This window comes from Prionailurus bengalensis, chromosome E4 (assembly GCF_016509475.1).
Source record: "Prionailurus bengalensis isolate Pbe53 chromosome E4, Fcat_Pben_1.1_paternal_pri, whole genome shotgun sequence".
In the NCBI taxonomy this organism is placed as follows: domain Eukaryota; kingdom Metazoa; phylum Chordata; class Mammalia; order Carnivora; family Felidae; genus Prionailurus; species Prionailurus bengalensis.
In genome coordinates this window covers 14,558,492-14,581,149 of record NC_057360.1, presented here as the reverse complement: position 1 = coordinate 14,581,149, position 22,658 = coordinate 14,558,492, and the positions used below count along the sequence as shown (strand labels likewise).

Here is a 22,658-nt window from a genome sequence, read left to right as displayed (position 1 = left end):
CACAGAATTGGAAGCAGGCTCCAGGGCTCTGAGCCGTCAGCCCACAGCCTGACGTGGGGCTCGAACTCACGGACCGCGAGATCGTGACCTGGCTGAAGTCGGACGCTTAACCGACTGCACCACCCAGGCGCCCCAAAAAGTGATTCATTTAAAAATTTTTATTCTGGAGATCTAACAAACTCTGTAGAAGGCAGCCTTAGAATTTACCTGTCACTGATAGAAACAAGAAAGTCTTTCGGAGTAGAAGAAAACAATTCATAATTTGCAATATCAAGCTGCTTTACTTGAATTGGTTCACAAAGTTCAATAACAAACCTTTAAAAAGAACACAAGACAATTATTGAGATAAACCAACCAAAATAACAGTTCATATGAAACATAAAGAGTTTGCATAAAATAGACTTTCACTAAGTTACTCATTATTTCTCTAGCATATCATTAGTTTGGGGGGGTGGGGTAACTATAAATAACACAAGATATTTATATTGACTATAAATAACACAAGATATTGATAACAATATTTCAATGACAAAGCACATTCTTGGAGAAGGAATGACTTCACAAAGGACAGTTAGTAATAGTGTCAACTGACTAGTCTAGATGGCAGTTTGGCATATACGTGGCTTCAAAGGGTAACACAGCCTTTGATCTAGCAATACACTTTTAGAAATCTATCCTAAGGACACATTGATCCAAACATTCACCCCTGTATGTATATACAGTGTAACATAGCAAGGCACAGGGGGAAAAAGTCAACCTAGATGTTTAGCATAGAGGATTCAAGTATGGTCCACCCAAACAATCAGATACCAACAGGCATTAAAAATGATACTAGAGGGGCGCCTGGGTGGCTCAGTTGGTTGAGCGTCCGACTTCGGCTCAGGTCACGATCTCGTGGTCTGTGGGTTCGAGCCCCGCGTCAGGCTCTGTGCTGACAGCTCAGAGCCTGGAGCCTGTTTCGGATTCTGTGTCTCCCTCTTTCTCTGACCCTCCCCTGTTCATGCTCTCTCTCTCTGTCTCAAAAATAAATAAACGTTAAAAAAAAAATGATACTAGAAACTATACATACCATTTATATAAAAATCTAGGAAATGTAAACTATAGTGATAGAAAACTGATCTTTAATTATTGTGGGGGCAGGGTTTAGGAAGGAAAAGTTACAAAGGAGCATGAGAAACCTTTTTAGGAAGGTGGATATGTGCATTATCTTTATTGTGGTGATAATTTCACAGATGTATAAATGTCAAAAATTATCATATTGCATATTTTGACATGTTGCAGTTTATTTTACATGTGTATATATATTTTTATGTCAATTACGTCTCAATAAAACTATTCTTTAAAAATGATGCTAGTGACCTGTACTTATAAACATGGAAGAATGCCATAAAATACTGCTTCTTAGGAAAAATTAAAAGTATGGTATCATGTGTGTAAAATAAAACTGCATACAGTATGGCATTTGGGGAAGAGAAATACTCATGACATCTAGCACTCTAATCAATACTAATTACTATACTATAATTACTATATTACTATAATGTAATAACTATACCAAATGTTATTATATATATTGACAGTGAAATAAATCAAAAACATTAAAATTAACATATTGTGCTTAATTTATGACAGAGCAACAGAGCCAAGTTCTAAGAGATGGCAAAAGCGATCAGGTTTTAGAGAAAAGCTCATGAAGAGAAGCAACCTAACTTGCTAAATGCTTACTCTAGGTCAGATACTATGTTAGATGATTTACATCCATCCTTTAATTCTTACAACCACACTGCAAAGACTATCATCTCCATTTTATAAAACAATTCAATAAACACTAATTGGTTACTTCACATTCTTCTCGTCTATCTTTTAATAAGAAACCTCTCCTCCAAGATGTAGCTGAGCTCTTATGGCCACTGTATTTCTCAGTCTTGGCCATACTGCTTAGTTCTGGAGGATGGGCTGTGAGCAGAAGTGTCAAGTGCAATTTTCAGGTCAAGCCTTTAAACGGGAGCTGCTACTTCTCCATTTGCTTTCTACTGCCTTACAGGCTGTAATGAGAATGTGGGAGGAATAAATCATTTCAGCAACCCAGGCAGGGTCAACACCTGCAGGGGAGGAAAAGGAACATGACAGAAGGTGTGTGGGTCCTTTCATTGTTCTTTTACACTCCTGCACTACCTACCAGCTTGAGCTTTTCCATCAAAGAAAATTAAATCTCTTATTTAAACCACAGTTCCACGGTCTCTGTTAAAGCAGCAGAATCAAAAGCCCTAACAGTCATGCAGCCAACAAGCAGTGAAGCTAAAAGTCAAAATCCAAATCCACCTGGTTCCAAAGCCTAAACATTTCCCATACCACCAAAACAACCTTGGGAGAGGGAACTAAAGAAAATCAAACTGAGACTTTACTTGTTATTTACAATGACAATACTCTGAAAGAGTATTAAGAAGAAAATAAAAAGTTAATTCTCCCCACTTCTTTCTTTTGTATACAATGTATACAAAAGAATTTGTATACAATTCTCCACTTCTAAGAAGACATGAGCTATATATTAATATCAGAAAAAATAAGCTTTCAAACAAATATATTACCAGGTATAAAAAGTAAATTCACTGCTTTGGATTCTGTGTCTCCCCCTCTCTCTCTCTGCTCCTCCCCCACTCACGCTCTTTCTCTCCTTCAAAAATAAACAATAAAAAAAAAAAGTTTTAAAAGGGGTGTCTGACTGGCTCAGCCAGGTAAGCATCTGACTTCAGCTCAGGTCATGATCTCACATGTTTGTGAGTTTGTGAGTTCGAGCCCCTCATCAGGCTCCGTGCTGACGGCTCAGGGACTGGAGCCTGCTACAGATTCTGTGTCTCCCTCTCTCTCTTCTCCTCCCCCACTCACGCTCTTTCTCTCCTTCAAAAATAAATAAATGTTAAAAAAAAAAAAGTAAATTCACCAAGAAGATTTAACAATTCTAACATGTGTATGCACCTAATAGCCGCATGATACATAAAGTGTAAATAGGTTGTAAATATTCCTCAGTTGATTTTAAAATGCTTTTTCATTTTTATGCCTCATCTTTTATGTTTTCTTAGAAGCAGAGAATATTCTGCGCAAATTAACAGAACTACATATAAAAGTTGACAAATCTAATTTCAACATGCTTCTTTTAATTATTTATAGGTCAGGAATTTTAAAAGATCTGAGATCTAAAAAAGAAAAATTAAAAAAAAAAGATCAGACATCTAAACACAAAAGCAGTGTGATAAAACACCATGTATCAAAATTTAGTTGATATAATTAAGAAGGAAGTTTATAAACTTAAATGTGCATATCTCAAAAGAATTTAGTTCAATAGATTAAACTTAAAGAAAATATAAAATAATAAAGTTTCAAACAGAAATCCATAAAATAGGAAAAAATAAAAAGATATGATAGAAGGAATCAATAAAGTAAAAGTAGAATGTGGGGATTAAATAGGAGGCATAAATTAAAATATTAGGATTTAAAAAAAATTTAAAGCAGTATACTACAAATAACTTTATTATAAAAACTTTAAAAATGTATTAAACCAATTCCTAGAAAAGTATAATTTACCAAAACTAATTTAAGAATAAATAGAAAACCTAGTCATATAACTATTTGTTTTAAATGTAGTTTAAACATTTAAACTACATGCCATCTACTCACACCAGTACAAAATTGTACATGCACAAGTTTATTTACAGTAACACTGCAATGGCAAAAGATTATAAACAACCCATATATCCAACATCAGAAGACTAGTTAAGTCATGGTACAACCGTATAATGAAATTTTATACAGCTATCAAAAAGAATGAAAAAGTTTTCTATGAACAAAATTGAAAGATGACCAGATACTAAGTTAAAACTTAACTCAAGGTGAAAAATAGTGTGCATAATATACTATGTTCTGTGAAAAGATGTATAAAAATCTATATTTGTATAAATTTGTCTATATTTGCATAAAGAAACTGAAAACATATCTAAAAATTTAATAATGAATAAGAAGATGGATGACAGAGATTGGAAGGATATTTCTCATTGTAACTCCTTTATCCTTTTTGGGTTTGAACCATGTGAATGTATTACTTAGTTTTCAAATCACATGCTTGAAAGAAAATTAGTTATCTTCCCACAGGCCCAGATGAGTTTATAGTTGAGTTCCAAACGTAGAATATATCCAATGGTACAAGGTTAGATGCAATGCCTTCAAAATAAGGAGTAAGAGGATACTGCCTACTATCTTTCTATTCACAATTTTCTCAAGGAACTTGCCAGCATGAGATGACAAAAAGAAAGTAAAATACAATGAAAAGGATTAAAAAAATTTTTAAAGAAAAATTTGCAGAGAAGCTACAATTTTCTATACAGAAATCCTAAAGAATAATCCACATATTATTAGAAAAACAGAATATAAAAAGGTAGCTGGGTTTAAGATCCACATATAAAAAACTGGACATCTATACACAACAAAATATATATTTTTAAGATATATTTACAATAGCAACAAAAAATAGCTTCCCAGAAATGAACTTAATAAAAGATATACAACCATGAAAATTTTTAAAAATAATCTTACTGAAAGACATTAAGAGACAAGGAAAAATATGTCCTATTTATGGATAAGAAAACTCAAAATCTGAGTCATCTCAAGATTCAATAAAATTCCAAACAAAATTTGACATGACATTTGGGGAACTCAACAGGATAAGTCCAAGATTGATAGGAAAAAGCAGAGCAGAAGAACAGCCAAGTCAGTCCTGAAGAATATGAGACAAAAACTTGCTCTACCAGGTACTGAGATCCATAAAGCAAAAGGAAGTGTGGTGTTGCTACAGGCATCGATAAACTGGCCAACAGAACAGAACAGGGAATAGAGAAACAAACCCATGCTTAGAAGGAAACTTTGTGATAAAGGTACATTGTAAATCAGAGGGGAAAGTGTGAACTACAGAATAAACAATTATCTAAACAGCAAAATGGTGAGGGAAGAATGAGTCCCTTCTCCATACTATATTTAAAAAAATCCAACTGGGATTAAAAACCTAAATGTGAAAGGCAAATATTTTGTAGAATTTTAAAATTTGAGTTATCTTTTTTTTTTATGCCAAAGAAATCTGACATATAACAAATCCAAAATTGTATGACAGGTTAAGTACAACTACATTAAAATTAAAAGTTTCTATTCATCAAGACACTGATAAGAAACTGAAAGGATAATTCACAAACTAGAGAAAATATGTGCAACATATATAATTTATATGTTCCATCCAGAGCTAAGATAAAATGTTACATTGTATCCATTTTCTAAGATAAACAACTGCTAAGTTAGACTTCTACTAACCAGTTAAAAAAATAAAGCTTATCAATAGAAAACATAGGATAAAATAAGCATTTCAGAGGAGAGGAAAAACTGGTACATGAAAATATGCTCAATCTCACTGGTGATCAGGGACTGACATCTTTCTGGATAAAAACTCCACAACGGCAGAGATCTCAGTCTATTTTGTGAAACAATGTTATTCCAGCACCAGCAGCATCATTAACATGTCCAACCTAACATGCTCAATAATCGAATGAACAAATGAATAAAGACTCAAAATCCTAGAATGTCAATTATCCTTTAATTCATCTATAGATTTGATACAACCAATAAAAATGCCAGCATTTTTCACAGAACTCAAGAAGATGACTCTAAATTTTAAAATAAAAAACAAAGAGACAAGAATAGTGAGGTATAACCTCTATAAATAGAGGTATAAACTTATTCTACCAGATATTAAGACTTCTAAAACTACAGTGAGACTGTGTGGTCTTAATATACCTTAGGAGGAGTAACCTACTTACAATCAGGTGAAATCAGTTAAAGGTGTTCTAAAGTTACATGAAAAGACACATATGTGAATGAGCAAACACAAAATATGCAATAAACACATATACCTCAATACATGCTGTTTGGCAGAAACATTAAAATACAAATGGGTAGCTATGACTACTTCATACAACTTCATCCCAACATGTCTTTGCTTGAAATTCAAAATTTTGCAGTATAAACACTTAAGCTGTCTGTTAGTGACTACAGAGGCTCTTACAAATAAAAACAAAACCCCCAAATAACATTTTAATTACAATTGCAGACAATCATTTCCTCAAATCTAATATATGACATAAGGAAAAATGAGCTTTTAAAATTATCCCTTAAAACACTTTAATAATCTGGTGTTCATTTTCAAAATGAACCTAAATGTACCAAAAGGAGCAAAGGCTGACAGTAGAAAATAAGCACTCTCTTTAAAGTTTAAAGAGTTTTTCCTTAAAATAAGAAAAAAAATAATATATTTTTAGTAAATCAGTATGATGGTGATTTACTCAATTCTTTTTTGAACAGCTGCTTTTGAGCAATTAAATAAAAAAATCTAACGAAACTATTGGTAGAGCACACCTTATTTCCCCCCATGAATCTGTTCCTTTGCCTATGTTCTTAGTTAACAGCAGAATTATAGAACCAAGTAGTAGTCAAAATCCTGGGAGATTTCCGAGATAACTCTCTCCACATCCAGTTACTAACCAGGAGCTGCCAATTTTATCTGCTATATTTTTCATATCCCCCTCTCTTCTGTATCTGAACTGCCAATGCCTTAATTAAAGCAGGTTCCTAACTGGTTTCCATGCTCCCAACTGCATTCTGCTGTAGGCCATCCTTTGAGGACAAGGCTTCTTAAGACACCACTGATCTCACGTTACTGCCTTACTTAAAACAAACACTGACCTCTGTGGTCTTTAATAAACTTCAAAAAATTTTAAACTAAGGGGCTCCTGGGTGTCTCAGTTGGTTGAGCGTCTGACTCTTGATGTTGTCTCAGGTCATGATCCCAGCCAGGGTCGTGGGATCAAGACCAGTGTTGGGCTCTACAGTCAGCGTGAAGCCTGCTTAAGATTCTCTCTCTCTCCCTCTGCCCCTCACACACACTTGTGCTCTCTCTGTCTCTCTCTGTCTCTCTCTCTCTCAAAAAAAAAAAAAAAAAAAAAAAAAAAAGAAGAAGAAGAAGAAGAAGAAGAAGAAAAAAGAAATATTTTAGCATGTCTCCTTATTCTTACAGTTCCTGAATGCCTTTGCCTTCCTCATTTGTGACTTCCTATGAATCCTTCAAGATTCAGCTCAGGAATTATCTCTTCTAGGAAACCCTCTCATCCTCTCTCACAGGTATATATCATCTCTGTTCCTACAATAACCTTTCAGCAATACTTCTTACACTACTTCATAATTGTTTAACTAGACTTATTTTTGTGTGTGGGTGTGACCTTAAAAGGAAAGGCATTTTATCTTCAATTCTGTATCCCAGGACCTAAGGTAATTATACTACCAGCACCTGTCAATCATAAATGCTTTTTAAGTGACTACATGAACAAATTAATCCTAACATAAAAGCTTACCATAATATATGTACATATATAGATTAAAGTACATAATTTTTTATTACTTACCAAATTTTAGTGCTGCAAGGATTCAACATATAAAGATCCATATTTTCTATAAGAATAGCAGATGTGCTCTGTTTTAAAGGGGGGAAGGGAATAAATTACTTATGGAAAAATATTTATTTCAACTCTAAAGACTTCTAGGATTTCTACATTTTTAGATCTTCAAATACTAAGATTCTAAAACATTCATTTGAGAAGAAGGCATAAAAATGGCTGAAGTTTACCAGTTATGTCTGTAAGTGTTAAGTTAGCCTTATGACAAAATGTTTAAAATTAAATGTCTGTTACCATAAAGGAAAAATGATTTTCTATTAGCTATTTCCTTTTTAAAATCTCAAACAGGTTTAAAAGTTAAAAATAAGATGAATGCCCTTCAGTAGATGAACAGAAACTGTGGCACATCCAGACAACAGAGTATTATTCAGTGCTAAAAATGTGAAGTCAATCTGAAAAGGTTACATATGGTATGATTCCAACTATGTGACATTCTGGAAAAGACAAAACTATGAAGATACTAAACAGACTGGTGGTTGCCAGGAGTCGAGGGGAGGAGGAATGATAGGTGGAGCACAGAGGATTTTTAGGGCAGCAAAAATACCCTACATGATACTATAATGGTGGGTACATGTCATTACACATTTGCCCAAACCCAAAAACCATATGGTAAGATGAACTCTAAGGTAAACTATGGACTTCAGCTGATAATAATGTGTCAGTGTAAGTTAATCAACTGTAGCAAATGTTTCACTCTGGTGGGAGGTATGTTGATAATGGAGGAGACTAAACATGTGTGGGTGTAAGGGGTATATGAGAAATCTCTACCGTTCTTTCCATTTTGCTGTGAATCTGTAACTGCTCTAAGAAAATAAAGTCTTTGAAAGAAAAAAAAAGTACAATGTATCAACCAACAGGAGAATTCATACAAGAAAATGTCTCTAAAAGCATAATCCTGCATTTATTAGTGAATCAGAAAAATAGCTCATGTTAAAATATAGTTCTCAGCAAAATAATATAGATATAGATAGATATTTCTGAGCAAACAGTTGCCTTCATTTAATAAAGTTAGTAGTTTCTTATATATACATATATAAGAAATTTATAGTTAAGTACCTTGGCTTCTGGATTAGCTGCCAAAATTTTGGCACCACATTCTACTGAGGCATAATTATTTCGATTTTTCTGGACTTTTTTTGTCGCATGTAGACCTCCATTAGAAGATGGATGCATTGACTGACCTGCAGACAAACCTTATTATAAACATATATATATGATGATTATGATTAAAAATACTCCCAGGAAACAGTGATCACAAAAGCAGTAAGTTGCTGTCTAGTGAAGACCAGGTTTTAATGCTTAAGAGAATATTTTCAAAACCCATGAAGCAATTCAAACTGCTTTACTTTAATACTTTAAAATATTTCTAAAAAACAAATTACAAAAATCCACATTACTTGATTTATGTCTACTCTCAAAATGAAACTTATCCATGAGAATCAAAATATTGTGCATACATATTTTATTAAGGATGAATGTTGTCCTTCTATCTCTAACATTAAGAATTTTAAACTCTGAAATAGCCAAAAGAAAGTGTAATATCTTAGTCCAACTCCATTTACAGTTTAAAGCTTTATAACTCAAAAGTTTCCATGCCTCAAATTTCCTTATAAATTGAAATAAACACCACTGCTCTGCCTACTTTATCTTATTTTATCCTCATTCAGTAATTTACAAGAATGGGTTTTAATTAAGATTAAAATTATATAATTATACACAGGTAAATTATATATGTGAAACCAACAGTATCTTGGTAAGTTTCACCTTTAAAAGGCTTTCAAAAGCTTTATTTTACCAACTGTAGACAGAAATGCACATTTAAATCAGTCCTCCCCCTTCAAAAAAAAAAAAAAAAAAAAAAAAAAGGAATCACAACGCTTCCATACTTTTTTCTTTTTCTACTTCCATAACTTTCTTCTTCCATTCATCAAATGTTGGTATATCTTCTGGGTCTTTGGGACTTGTTACAGATGTATGGTCAATTTCCCCTGGTTTTGTATAATCAGAACTCTGAAAAAAAAATGCAAAAGAATACACAAAAAACAGTAAGTCATAAAAGAATATACAAATGTTTTTGTGAAATTAAAGTCCAATTTTATATTTGATAGACAATATTTCAAAAAAATGAAAAATGTAAAAAGAAAAGGTCTGGTTTACTTAAAAGTTGAGTTTCTCTTGAAAAAATTGAAATCTTTTACCAAAGCATCACAAAATATATTCTTCACGTTTGCAATATAAGCTAGGCTGTAAAAAACTTTATAACATACCCTAAACAAACAATTACTTCTACATAAACCATACAAATTAGTAAGTACTATAGTTGTAATGCATCCACCTTAAAATCTAAGTTAAAATAATATATGCATTAAAGAAAGCTAACTAATTCTAGATATAGCATGTTGTTTCTAAAAATTCCTTAACAGGAATTACCACTCTCATAAAAATTTTAAGGTGGATTTAAAAACATAAACACAAAAAAATCTAAAGAAAAACAAAGCTTTTTAAAGAAACTATAGAAAAATCTTCATATACAAAAGGATTTAACAAGATGAAGAAAGAATAAATCATTAAAAAAAGGCTGATACATTTGGCTGGATTAAAATTTTTAAATTAAACATATCACAAAACCATAAACTACATGGTACAATAAGTCACAAGCTGGAAGAAGTATTTGCAATATATGCAACCAATAAAGGATTACTACCAAATATAAAAACTACCTACACATCAATAATGGAGGAGAGGAACAATAAATTTAGCAAAGAAAAAATATAAAATAATCGATAATCAAGGAATGCAAATGAACACCAGAGACAATAAATTATACCAATCTGATGGAGGTTCAAGTGTGGCACGTCTGTTGAACCATAAGACACCTATTAGACTGCTGAAGGGAGTTCTAAATTTAGCAGTACTGAGGGCACCTGGCTGACTCAGTTGGAAGAGCATGTGACCCTTGATCTCGGAGTCATGAGTTAAGAGCCCCACATTGGATGTAGAGATTACTTAAATAAATAAGTAAACTTAAAAAAATTTTAGCAATATTAACTGAAGATGTGCATACTCTATGAGCCAGTAATTCCACTCTTATGTATTAATATCAGTGAAAACATGCGCATGTGACTAAGAAAGTATGCAGGAATGCTTATGGCAGCACTGTTTATAATATCCAGAAATTAGAAACAACCTAAATACCCATGTATTGAAGAACAGATAAACTGTGGTAGTGAAATACAACAGTGAAAACAATTGACAGACAAATCTCAAAAACAATGTTGAGTCACATAATAGTTAAGAATGAGACCATTTTATACTGCTTCAAAATATGCCAACTAATAGTATGTATTGTTTATAATAATACTTTTGGAAAAAGTTTAAAAACACATTCTTAAACACACACACACACACTGAATTTTAGATACGTGTTCTATCTGAAGGGGAAGAAATATAACTGGGGAAAGGCAAAAATTCAATTTGTAATTTTTTTCTGTAAGCTGAATAATGTATGCAAGGATGTTCATTCCATTATTTATTTCTGTATTCCTAAAACAATGCATAACATATTTACAAACAGTTCCTAGAGAAGTGCACAATATTTATTTAGACAGCTTACTCTGCCAAATAGCACAAGTCTCATATAGTACACATGTGCTATATGGTATAGGGCACATTTTCCCTAATACGAGTACTCACTATATTAAAGCAAACTTTTAAGGACTGACACTAGTATATTAGAATTACACTAATACACTAGAGTATTAGAATTACACAAATACAAATACCCATAATCTCTTGATTATTTTAGATATTTTCTTTGCTGAATATATTGTTCCTCTCCTCCATTACTGATTTGTAGGTAGTCTTTGTAGTTGACAGTAATCCTTATCGGTTGCATATATTGCAAATACTAAGGAAGAGTTAGCAAATTGGTTCCCATACAACCTCTGTGTTGGAGTGTTTTGCAGAACAAACTAACTGACTAATAAAGTATGTGGCTATTAAAAATATATATAGCAGAAAAGTATTACCACTAATTTAATTTAAAAATCAAATAAAAACCTACTTTGAACACAATTTGTAAAAATGTACCTAGCTGAGACACTTTTTTCCAGGATATTAATTTATTTAGGAGGTAATTAATACAGTTAAAAATTACAGCCTTTTATCGGTTAAGCGTCCAACTTCGGCTCAGGTCATGATCTGACGGTTTGTGAGTTCAAGCCCCACCTCAGGTTCTGTGCTAACAGCTCAGAGCCTGGAGCCTGCTTCGGATTCTGTGTCTCCCTCTCTGTCTCTTCCCCACTTGCACTCTGTCTCTACCCCTCCCCCTGCTCATGCACATGCACGTGCGCGCTCTCTCTCTCTCTCTTAAAAAGTAAATACATATTAAAAACAAATTTTTTTAAATAATTCTCATTGAAGAGCCTAAATTTAACACTGTATATGGAGTTAAGCTTATATACTGAAGATACTCGAATTTAACAATCATACCTTCTTCTATATAGCTCTCCAAGAAAATGCTTAAATGAGGACTTTATATATCTGGTATCAAACAGCTGATGGTAGCAGAAAACCACTTAATTATAAAATACCAAAGACATTTCACATTTGGAACAACTTCATGTATGAACAATATACTGGAGACCACTTGCTCTCAGAAAGCACAGCTCACTCCTCAGTTCCATATTCCTCATTAACTACATAATCCCTGTTTTTATGGCAAATATGGTTAGCAAATTGCAAGATTAACAAAAAATAAAAATACATATAATAAAGTAGGAAATAGTGCAAGTTATATACCTACCTCATTTTTTAAATTATCTGAAGCATTCAATGCAGATTTTGGATCACCACTACCCTGATCACTTGCTGAAACCTTTGATTCAAATTCTGATTTTGTTATTTTTCCTTTGCCATGTGAAGATGACACATTTTCTATATGCTGGCCAACAAGGCTATTTGAAACCAAAAAGACAAATTAAAAAATTTCAGCTGGATAACAAGTTTATACAATCTAATCTGTTACAACTATCATGTACAAAGTAAACCAAGAAAGGAGCACAAAGGGATTAGCTTTCTCTCAATCATAAAGTGGAATTAAGTATGCACCAAAGTCCATTCAAACATGACACTGCTATTATTACAGAATTATAAAAGGGAAAACAATGGCTCACACCCACCTTTCAGGTGGACTAACAAAGGAAGGCTGGTCAACCGGAGTATTTGCATCAAGAACCTCACCAACATCGCAATCAGTTTCAGACTGCTCAGTTTCACTTGGCTTGGTTATAGGAATAGTACCAGACTTTTCTATTTCACTAAAAATAGAAACAAAAAATACAATCTGGCAATTCAATGAACATAATGTGGCATAAGTTAAAAATGGTATTAGTGATTTACAAAACATAATCTAAGGAGAATTCTTTACAGTTTGGCAGGCTGTTTCCAAGAGTTCACTTATTTCAAATCACATAAAGTCAACTGCTGACTCTTAATCTGTTAATGCCCTTGGCCTTTAAATAGCTAACTGCTAAGTTTTAAAACAAAATATCATACATTAGTGCTTGGTCTCATAAAAAATAAGATTTTAAAATTATTTATTTTAACTGCATCTTCCTAATGGGTCCTTTCCAGGTTAGTATATTCTACCAATGTTAGTTGTTGCCTATAGTATCAAAAAATAATCTATTATCTCTATTAACATTTCAACTGAAGTTCTTAAGACACTTTTAGAATTTCACTTAAAAAACACATACCCTAATATGTTCTGCTACTCACTTCCAATTCACGAAGCAGTCATGTTCAGGATACAGGGAAAATAAGATGTACTGTCTATATATATAATATTTAGCCTTAAATTCTTTCTGGAATAAGTATTATTAAATACTGTCCATTATTTCTAAGCCTGTCTTCTGTTTCTTTCTTCCTTACCTAGGATAAACACCTAAATGAAAACTCTAACATCTTTAAGTAAAACTCCTTCACCCCAGCCCCCTAAGTTCTTGAGAAGAATAAGTGTTTTTAAAAGTACTTATGATAGGGCACTTTGGTGGCTCAGTCTGTTAAGAGTCCGACTTTGGCTCAGGTCATGATCTCGCAGTTTGTGAGTTCAAGCCCCATGACAGGATCTGTGCTGACAGCTTAGAACCTGGAGCCTGCTTCAGATTCTTTATCTCCCTCTCTCTCTCTGCCCCTCCCCCACTCCCTCCCTCTCTCTCTCTCAAGAGTAAATAAACAGTAATAAAAATTTGGGGGTGGGGGGAACCTGGGTGGCTCAGTCAGTTGAGCGTCCTACTTCAGCTCAGGTTATAATTTCACTGCTCGTGGATTCGAGCCCCATGATGGGTTCTGTGCTGATAGCTCGCAGCCTGGAGCCTTATTTATATAAATAAACATTTTTTTTAAATTTAATATTTTTAATAAAAAAATAAAAATAAAATTACTTGTAGTTAAAAAAAAGTAATGATAATAATATTAACTGACACATATATTTTTACTATGTACCAGATATTACCCTATCCAATTTTTAAATATATATTAATTCATTTGATATAGGAAATGATTAATGCAGTATGAAGGGAATTTGTTCTTTGTAGTGTTGCTGTAAGGAGCTAGAAGAGTACATAATCGATTTTCTAAATTAAAGAAACCTTAGATCTACAAATTCTGAGTATTTACTATCAAGTTTGAACAAGGGAGCTATTCGCAAAAAGACAGACCTACCAATGGAATGCTGCAGTAATACTTGATGGAAGTGAATAATCTGACATTTGAATCTGATAATTATAAGGAAGATTACTCAAATAAGCAGTTACTTAAGCAAGTAGAACCTCACTTTATGGGATGTAGATTTCATAGCTAGGATCTACTTCACTGAGTTTGGAAGCAGAATAAACACTGGTTATATCATAAGACCATTACATTAAAATAAAATCATTATGCAAAACAAGGCATCATAACTTAGGTCTGCTGCAGAGCCTAAACTTCAAATCTGAATTTCAAGCTGCCTTATGTGATAAGACATTTTTCCATCATTAATCTAATGAGATTCTCTTTTTTTCTTTGTAATGACTTACTCAAGCTTTGAGATTGGAGTGATCTCTGAGGTAGATGAGCTAGAAATATTTTCAATGTTTTCACTGCCCACAGTTACACTGGAAGAATCTTCATGTAGATCAACTGGAGGGAGTGTCTCAATCACAGATGGACTTAACTTTTTTGACTCTGCATTCTGTTTAAAAAAAAAAAAAAGTTACATTAAATGTGGAGGTTAATAAATTATCTCTTTAGCTATACAGGATTTTATAAAATTATGTCTCAAAAGTGACAGTATCAAGAATGTACTTTTATAAAAATCCTTTCTTCTAACATTACCCCCCAAGGAATACATTTCATATTAAAATACAAGCTCTAGCCATTTTTCCTGGCATTTCACAAACTAGGACAAAGAAACCTGTCTTCCTTCTTTCCTATTTTCTATCAGGGCCCACATATATTTCCCTCTTACTGTTATTAATGCTAGCAGCAACAAAGAAATCATATGTAAATATGAAAAATAGTACAATACATACTTCTTGCCCTACAGCAGTTTAGAAGATAACGTGCATATAAGTGAAATAAGTCATACAGAGAAAGACAGATACCATATGTTTTCACTCTTATGTGGATCCTGAGAAACTTAACAGAAGTCCATGGGGGAGGGGAAGAAAAAAAAAAAAAAAGAGGTTAGAGAGGGAGAGAGCCAAAGCATAAGAGACTCTTAAAAACTGAGAACAAACTGAAGGTTGATGGGGGATGGGAGGGAAGGGAGGGTGGGTGATGGGTACTGAGGAGGGCACCTTTTGGAATGAGCACTGGGTGTTGTATGGAAACCAATTTGACAATAAATTTCGTATTAAAAAAAAAGATAACGTGCATAAATAAAGAACAACACAGAGCATGTACACACAAGTACACAAGTACAATTACAATGCAATACATGATTCTCACTGCTCCTTCAGTGAGCAATGATGCTCTGGGCCATTCACCCCTCCAAAACACAATCTGAAATCTACCTAATACCACTCATATTTGAAACCTCTATCAGCACATTCTCTCCCACAACCAATACTAAATAGAATTAACCTTTCCCTTTCCTCTATGCCTCCACTATTCTCTTCTATACAGCACCTCAAACACCTCAATTGCCTTATTTATGTCTCTTCTTCTTCAAGTATACTATAAACATCTTGAGTAAGAACTGTGTTCTCTTGATCTTCATGTTCCATAGCACACAGTAGACATTTAATGCTTATTAAGTATCAAGTGAGAGGTACTCAAGCTCAGTTCAAAGAAAACAGAAACTATGGACTATTACAGACTAGAAGAAAGAGGACTGTAAAGAAAAAGAGGACCAATATGGGAGCAGAAAGGAAACACAAGGTATAGAGTCCAAAGAATACAAAATATGATCATTTGGGGAATTATTTACACTGAAATGAAAAATTCACAAAGGAATACAAATAGTTTGTATTTTATGGTGGAGGCCTTGAGAAAAGGAATATTAACATTATCATTTTAATATGTATTCAATGTAAAAAAAAAATCAATGAGATAGTTTATACTTTTTTTTTTTTAATTAAGTCTCCAAAATCCAATATGTATTTATAGCAAGTCTCTATTTGGACTGGTTGCATTTCCAGTGCTCAAGAGCCACGTGTAGCTAGTGGCTACTATACTGAACAACACAGGTCTATAAGATGCAGTAAGCACTTCAAAGTATTTGAACATGATTACACCATGATAAAAATTCTAGAGAATGAACAATGGCAGGACTGTTCAGGAATAGTCATATAACCAGAAGGGTAACAGAGAACACTTTCTTACTCTATTGTACAAACATTTGACAAACATCTTCCAGAATCCAAAATGAAACACTATTTGTACTTAGTCCAATTAAGTCATAAAATAACTCTGACTGCATTTAAAAAAAAAAAGAATTCTCCCTCATTTTGAGCTGAAGTTTGCTTCTGTTACTACTTGAGATAGTTAGTTTTTCCTTAGTCTTTCTTCCTCCAGATCAAATATCCCTAGTTCCTTCAGCTATTCCTGATATTAAATGGGTTCCAGATGCTTCAGCATTCCAGTCAGCTTATATTCTTGTCTAGTTTTTAATATCTTTCATAAAATCTGGCATATAAAATAGAAAATAATATTCATGATGTAATATAAAAGGAAAAGGGAAAACATATTTTAACCTATAATTAATTAATATGCCACACTGAGTGACAAAAGTTTGGTATAAAAACATTCTTTGTTTTATACACAAATACTTCCTTTTAAGTTAGAAAACAATTTCCTGACATCTAAAAGTCTAAAGAGACAAAGATACATTACAGTGAGCCAAAATGGAACCTAAAAAGAAATGAGAACTTATACCCAAACTTTTACTACAAAGAAAATGGTCACATTTATTATTAAATCTGCAATTTTGCATTTTCTCAAAAGCAGTACTCTTAGCAGGTGAACAGTATTAAGGCCAACAGCATGACAATTCAAAAAGAAAAAATAAAAATTCACAATATGATGACCAAACAGAAGTTTTCTATCTTGCAAAGTAGTTTTAAAAGACACATCATCAAAAATCAAAGCAACATAGCTTACTTGTACATCCACAGCAGAGTCATCTTTCAATTTATGTTCTTCTGGAGGAATAGGTAAGTTTGAACCCACTTTTTCCGATAATTCGGCATTGATAGGTCCCTCTCTTTCATCCTATATCGCAACAAAGAAAAAAGGCTAACTGATAAAATTGTTTCACAAAACAGTCCTAAGCAATATTATATACTTTACAACCACAACACTGTCTTGTATGCACTTGACCGTAATTACTTTTATTTGTTTACACGGTTATTGTCCATCTTCCTGCATCCCCTTCCTTGCCACCACAGTGAAAACGGACACTAAATGAGTTCAAGACCCTCATTTGATTTCTTAATAAGCACTTTAGTCCTACCACCCAGCACTATGTATGTGGCAGGATCTCTAATAAGTGAAAGTACATACAGCTCTTTGTGCCATCTCTTTTGACACTTACTTTCCAGTTAGGATTTCAGGTTTAAATATATTTTCTAGCTATACATTTCATAAAAGCAAAGTTCATATTCTTTGTTTATCTAAACAATATATACCAGGTACCTAAACGCTTGCTGAGTTATGTTTCCCCCCTAAATGTTTTGCTTATATTTACTCTCACAACATTTAAGTCTTCAAATTTCTTGTCAGAGATTAGATCAAAGTCTCATAGACTGTGGGTGAAAGTATGAAATTATACTCTTCTTAAAGAGATACTCATTATTTGACATATTCAGCTTAATACAGAAGAATTGAAAATGAGGACTGGTAAATAGTTGCTTTTCATAAATCTGTGACAATTATAACTTCATCTATCAAAAGGCGTATAACAACATTCTGATATAGCGCTCTCAAACATCACTCCATCACACACACATAGACACATACTCTCTCACACGGAACAGGATATTTGGACACAGAAGTCCAAGGTATGTTTTTAGTTAACTTCAGCTACTTTACCTCTTATTCCTCTATGAAAAATCATCTCCCTTTTCTTCTACAAAATTTTAGTTCCATTTTTTCCTGATAATTGCTACTAGACTCAGAAAGCACACATAAAAAATAATTTTGCCTCAATTTTATTCTTATTTATTACAGAGAGAAATAAGGGAATATTAGCATTATTATTTTAATTTGGGGTGCCTGGGTGGCTCAGTCAGTTAAGCGGCCGACTTCGGCTCAGGTCATGATCTCACGGTCCGTGAGTTCGAGCCCCACGTCGGGCTCTGTGCTGACAGCTCAGAGCCTGGAGCCCGTTTCAGATTCTGTGTCTCCCTCTCTCTGACCCTCCCCTGTTCATGCTCTGTCTCTCCCTGTCTCAAAAATAAATAAAATGTTAAAAAAAATTTTTTGGGGGGCGCCTGGGTGGCTCAGTCGGTTAAGCGGCCGACTTCGGCTCAGGTCATGATCTTGCGGTCCGGGAGTTCGAGCCCCGCGTCGGGCTCTGTGCTGACAGCTCAGAACCTGGAGCCTGTTTCAGATTCTGTGTCTCCCTCTCTCTCTGACCCTCCCCCGTTCATGCTCTGTCTCTGTCTCAAAAATAAATAAACGTTAAAAAAAATTTAAAAAAAAATTTTTTTTAAAGAAAAATGACTCCCTTTGTCCTCCAGTGGCTCTCTTGAGAGGTCTTTCTGGTTATACCAATGTATGAAAAAGGGCATTCATTACTCTGGATGCAGTATGTAATAAGAATTTTTGTTTTTAGTATCTTAAAAAGTTGCTTGGCCCTATAAAAGGTAGTCTTCAGAGAGGAGACTGATCATTCTTGGGTGAATATAGGCTCCAATATGGGAAAATACTGTGGGACTATGGAGCAACAAGTGTGAAATGCCAACTTGGACAGAGAGAATGGACTCTCATTCGTGGGCTCGGATTAAAGTTATCTTTAAGAATCATTAGAAAAATGACTAAACATGAGAATATGAAATAAAACAAGCATGTCTTTAATATCCAATTCACAGGGAACAGTGACTGTGTGGCCAGACACTCTTGTAAATACATCTATCTCCTCCAGAGCTCTCCTCTTACCCCTCTAGTTAACTGGAGGGACTAACAGCATTCAAAATAAAAACATTTACAATTAAAAAAAAAAATAGAGATTCAGCAGCAGTCTTCAGAATTTTAAACGCTCCACCACAGAAATATATCCTCGTTAACTCCAAAATTTGCATAATCCACTCTAAATGTCATGCCAACCATCCAGGTATGTAATTATAAATCCGTATTTCCACACACACACGCATACACAAGCACATGTGCATATACATAGCTGAGAAACAATGCAAAAGTTTGTCAATAAAGAAATATTTAATAAATTATGAAATATCTATATGAATGAATAAAAATGTAGCCATCATAAGAATATAACATAAAGGGGCGCCTGGGTGGCACAGTCGGTTAAGCGTCCGACTTCAGCTCAGGTCACGATCTCGCAGTCCGTGAGTTCGAGCCCCGCGTCGGGCTCTGGGCTGATGGCTCAGAGCCTGGAGCCTGGTTCCGATTCTGTGTCTCCCTCTCTCTCTGCCCCTCCCCCGTTCATGCTCTGTCTCTCTCTGTCCCAAAAATAAATAAACGTTGAAAAAAAAAAAAAGAATATAACATAAAAAGGAGTCCATGAGATATTACTGGGGCAGAGGGAAAAGTCAATTTGTAGAATATTTATAATGTGACATTTCATGGAAAATAAAAATATTAATCTGTGTGCCATATAATGGCATATAGATAACTACAAAAAAAACTGTCTCAATCTTTTCACAAGAAACAGTAAATTATGGCTCCTTTGGAGAGGAAAATAGAATATAAACATAAATATTTTATAGTTGGTATAAATGACTTCTATACAGTTGATCCTTAAACAATGCAGGGGTTAGGGATACCAAGCCCTAGCACAGTCAAAAATCTCTCTATAACTTTTGACTCCCCCAAAACTTAACTTCTAATAGCTTGTTGTTGACCAAAGCTGTACCAATAATATAAGCAGTAAATTACCACATATTTCGTATATTATACACAGTATACATTTTTACAATGAAGTAAAAGCTAGAGAAGGGGTGCCTGGGTGGCTCATTCGGTTAAGCATCCAACTCTTGATTTTGGCTCAGAGGTCATGATCTCACAGTTTGTGAGTTTGAGCCCCATGTGGGGTTCCACGCTGTCATCTCGGAGCCTGCTTGGGATTCTCTCTCTCCCTCTGCCCCTTCCCCATTCACACACAAGCATGCTCGAAAGAAAGAAAGAAAGAAAGAAAGAAAGAAAGAAAGAAAGAAAGAAAGAAAGAAAGAAAGAAAGAAAGGAAGAAAGACTTAAAGAAGCTAGAGAAAAGAAAATGTTAAGAAAATCATGAGAAAATACATTTACAGTACTGTACCATAAAAAATCTGCATATTAGTATGGACACACATAACTCAAGCCCATGTCATTCAAGGGTCAACTGTATTTTAAAATATATATATTGATAGGGGGAAGCCAAATCTAGTCAATACTCACCTTTTTCATTTAAAATGATACAATAATAAATGATTTACAGATCTGGTCTGGTTTTTTGGACTCTCTATTCACTCCATCAAATTATATAAAAAACTACATGACCACTGACTGCAGACTCTCCCTATAATCCTGATTTCTAAGTTCTTATAATAAAACTGGTGTTTCTTTTGAAACCCTTTAACTAATTAGAGCATTAAAAAGTGAGCCACTGGTTTTCAGTTTTCTGAATAGGTATTATTTTCCTCCTTACTCTAGGACTAAGGATGTTAGAACATTCTAAACATAAGCAAAAAGAATAAACATATAAATATTTCAGAGATAGCTTACTTTCAGAATTACCTGAGTAACTCTTCAGATTACAGTGAGAATTACAAATCACCAAAAATTATGACATAGTATTTCTGAAATTACTTTTATTCCGAATGTTTTGAGGAAGTCTTAGAAAGCTGACACACAAATTACATTGTCAACTTTATTTAAGGTACCTTTTTCTGGAATTGTACATCTTCATTTTCTAGTGCACAATTGTCATCTTGAGAGTAATATGATGAAGCTGAAGAACTCTCTTTACAACATACACGCCAACTGGGAAGCCTGTAAAACATCCACCACCACCAAAAGAAAGAAAGAAGGAAAAGTTGTTAAGCCAACACATTCCCTACCATGGGCTAGAATTTGAGGCAATAAACAAATAGATGGCTCTCACACTAATGCCCTAAAGAACTTAACAATTTAATGAAGACAAATATACATAAGACGAGGGTTTTTATTTAATGCCCTGAAAACAAAAACCATAAACAGTGTGTTATCAGCATCCCAAATTAAGGCATTATGAATTTCATAAAGGTGAAAACAGTAAGGCCTTCACAAAAGGAGTGTCTGAAAATTATCACAAAAGGAACAGGAAAAGTTGTCAAAGGGCTAACACCCTCAGAAAGTACCAGATGCCAATAATATTTGAAATTTTACTAAATACTTAAGAAGAGATAACTCCAAGCTACCTAAACTATTTCAAAGCACAGAAGTACAGCTTCCAAAATATTTTTATATAGGAACATGGTAGTGATATCCAAAATTAAGAGAAAGAGCACACACAAGTGAATACTACAGGTTAATACAACTTAGGAAATAGGACACGAAAAGTCTAAATGAAACAATAAAAAAAAATAGTCTTTAAGGACATACCAAAGAAATAATATACCACTGTTATGATCAAGTAGAGTTTAGCTCTGGTAGTCAAAAGTGGTCGAAATAACAGAATCTGTTTATTTAGTTTACCATGCAAAAAAATATCAAGGAAAAATATGATTATCTTCATAGTCACTGAAAGATATCTGATAAACTTACACATCCATCAAGATTTTTTTAAATAGGAAAAAGCAGATGTTTACCATGGGAACATATATATTCATAATACACAAGCCTGAAAGTCAGTACCAAACTTAGTGAAGCAACTTAAAAATAACCCTATTTAGATCTGAAACAAGACAAGAATGTCCATTATTGCTAGTATTACATAATATGATAAAGGATATAAAAATGGAAAAAGAGACAATAAAATCATCATTAATTGCAGATAATGAGTTTATACAGGTGGAAAATTAAAAAGAACCACCTATTAAAAGATATCTTGGGTATAAAAATTATATTCTTAGGTATAAAATTAAGAATCAGGGGTGCCTGAGTGGCTCAGTAAGTTGAGCGTCCAAGTCTTGATTTCAGCTCAGGTAAAGATTCCAGTGTCGTGGGATCTAGCCCCTCATCAGGCTCTGCACTGAGCATGGAGCCTGCTTAAGATTCTCTCTCCCTCAGTCCCTCTCCCCTGCTCACGTGCTTTACTCTCTCAAATAAATAAAATAAATAAACAAACAAACAGAATCAACTCAACTCTACTAAAACCATCACAACCAGTTACAAGATGAAATAGAAGAAAAATACCCATTTGTAAAGAAATAATACTAAAATATACACTTAGCTACAAATCAAAACCACAATGAGATACCACCACACACCTGT

General features: G+C 33.8%; 1 protein-coding gene across 8 annotated transcripts in view; it reads right to left on the bottom strand.

Moving 5' to 3' along the window:
* Positions 1–22,658, bottom strand: part of SUCO (SUN domain containing ossification factor) — a 92,373-nt gene that overhangs the window by 44,694 nt on the left and 25,021 nt on the right. For 2 of the 8 annotated variants that reach the window (XR_006295459.1, XM_043568899.1), the window contains exons 2-10: positions 21,128–21,236; positions 17,187–17,297; positions 14,621–14,778; positions 12,725–12,862; positions 12,349–12,499; positions 9,431–9,554; positions 8,601–8,737; positions 7,494–7,561; positions 208–315 (exon numbers count right to left, since the gene is read on the bottom strand). Coding sequence is in view for 7 of the 8 variants with exons in the window: in XM_043568899.1 (XP_043424834.1) it covers positions 208–315; positions 7,494–7,561; positions 8,601–8,737; positions 9,431–9,554; positions 12,349–12,499; positions 12,725–12,862; positions 14,621–14,778; positions 17,187–17,297; positions 21,128–21,236 (1,104 nt within the window). In the remaining variant the exon portion in view is untranslated. The remainder of the gene's footprint in view (positions 1–207; positions 316–7,493; positions 7,562–8,600; positions 8,738–9,430; positions 9,555–12,348; positions 12,500–12,724; positions 12,863–14,620; positions 14,779–17,186; positions 17,298–21,127; positions 21,237–22,658) is intronic. The other 6 variants (XM_043568898.1, XM_043568902.1, XM_043568900.1 and 3 more) reach the window with 3 other exon arrangements.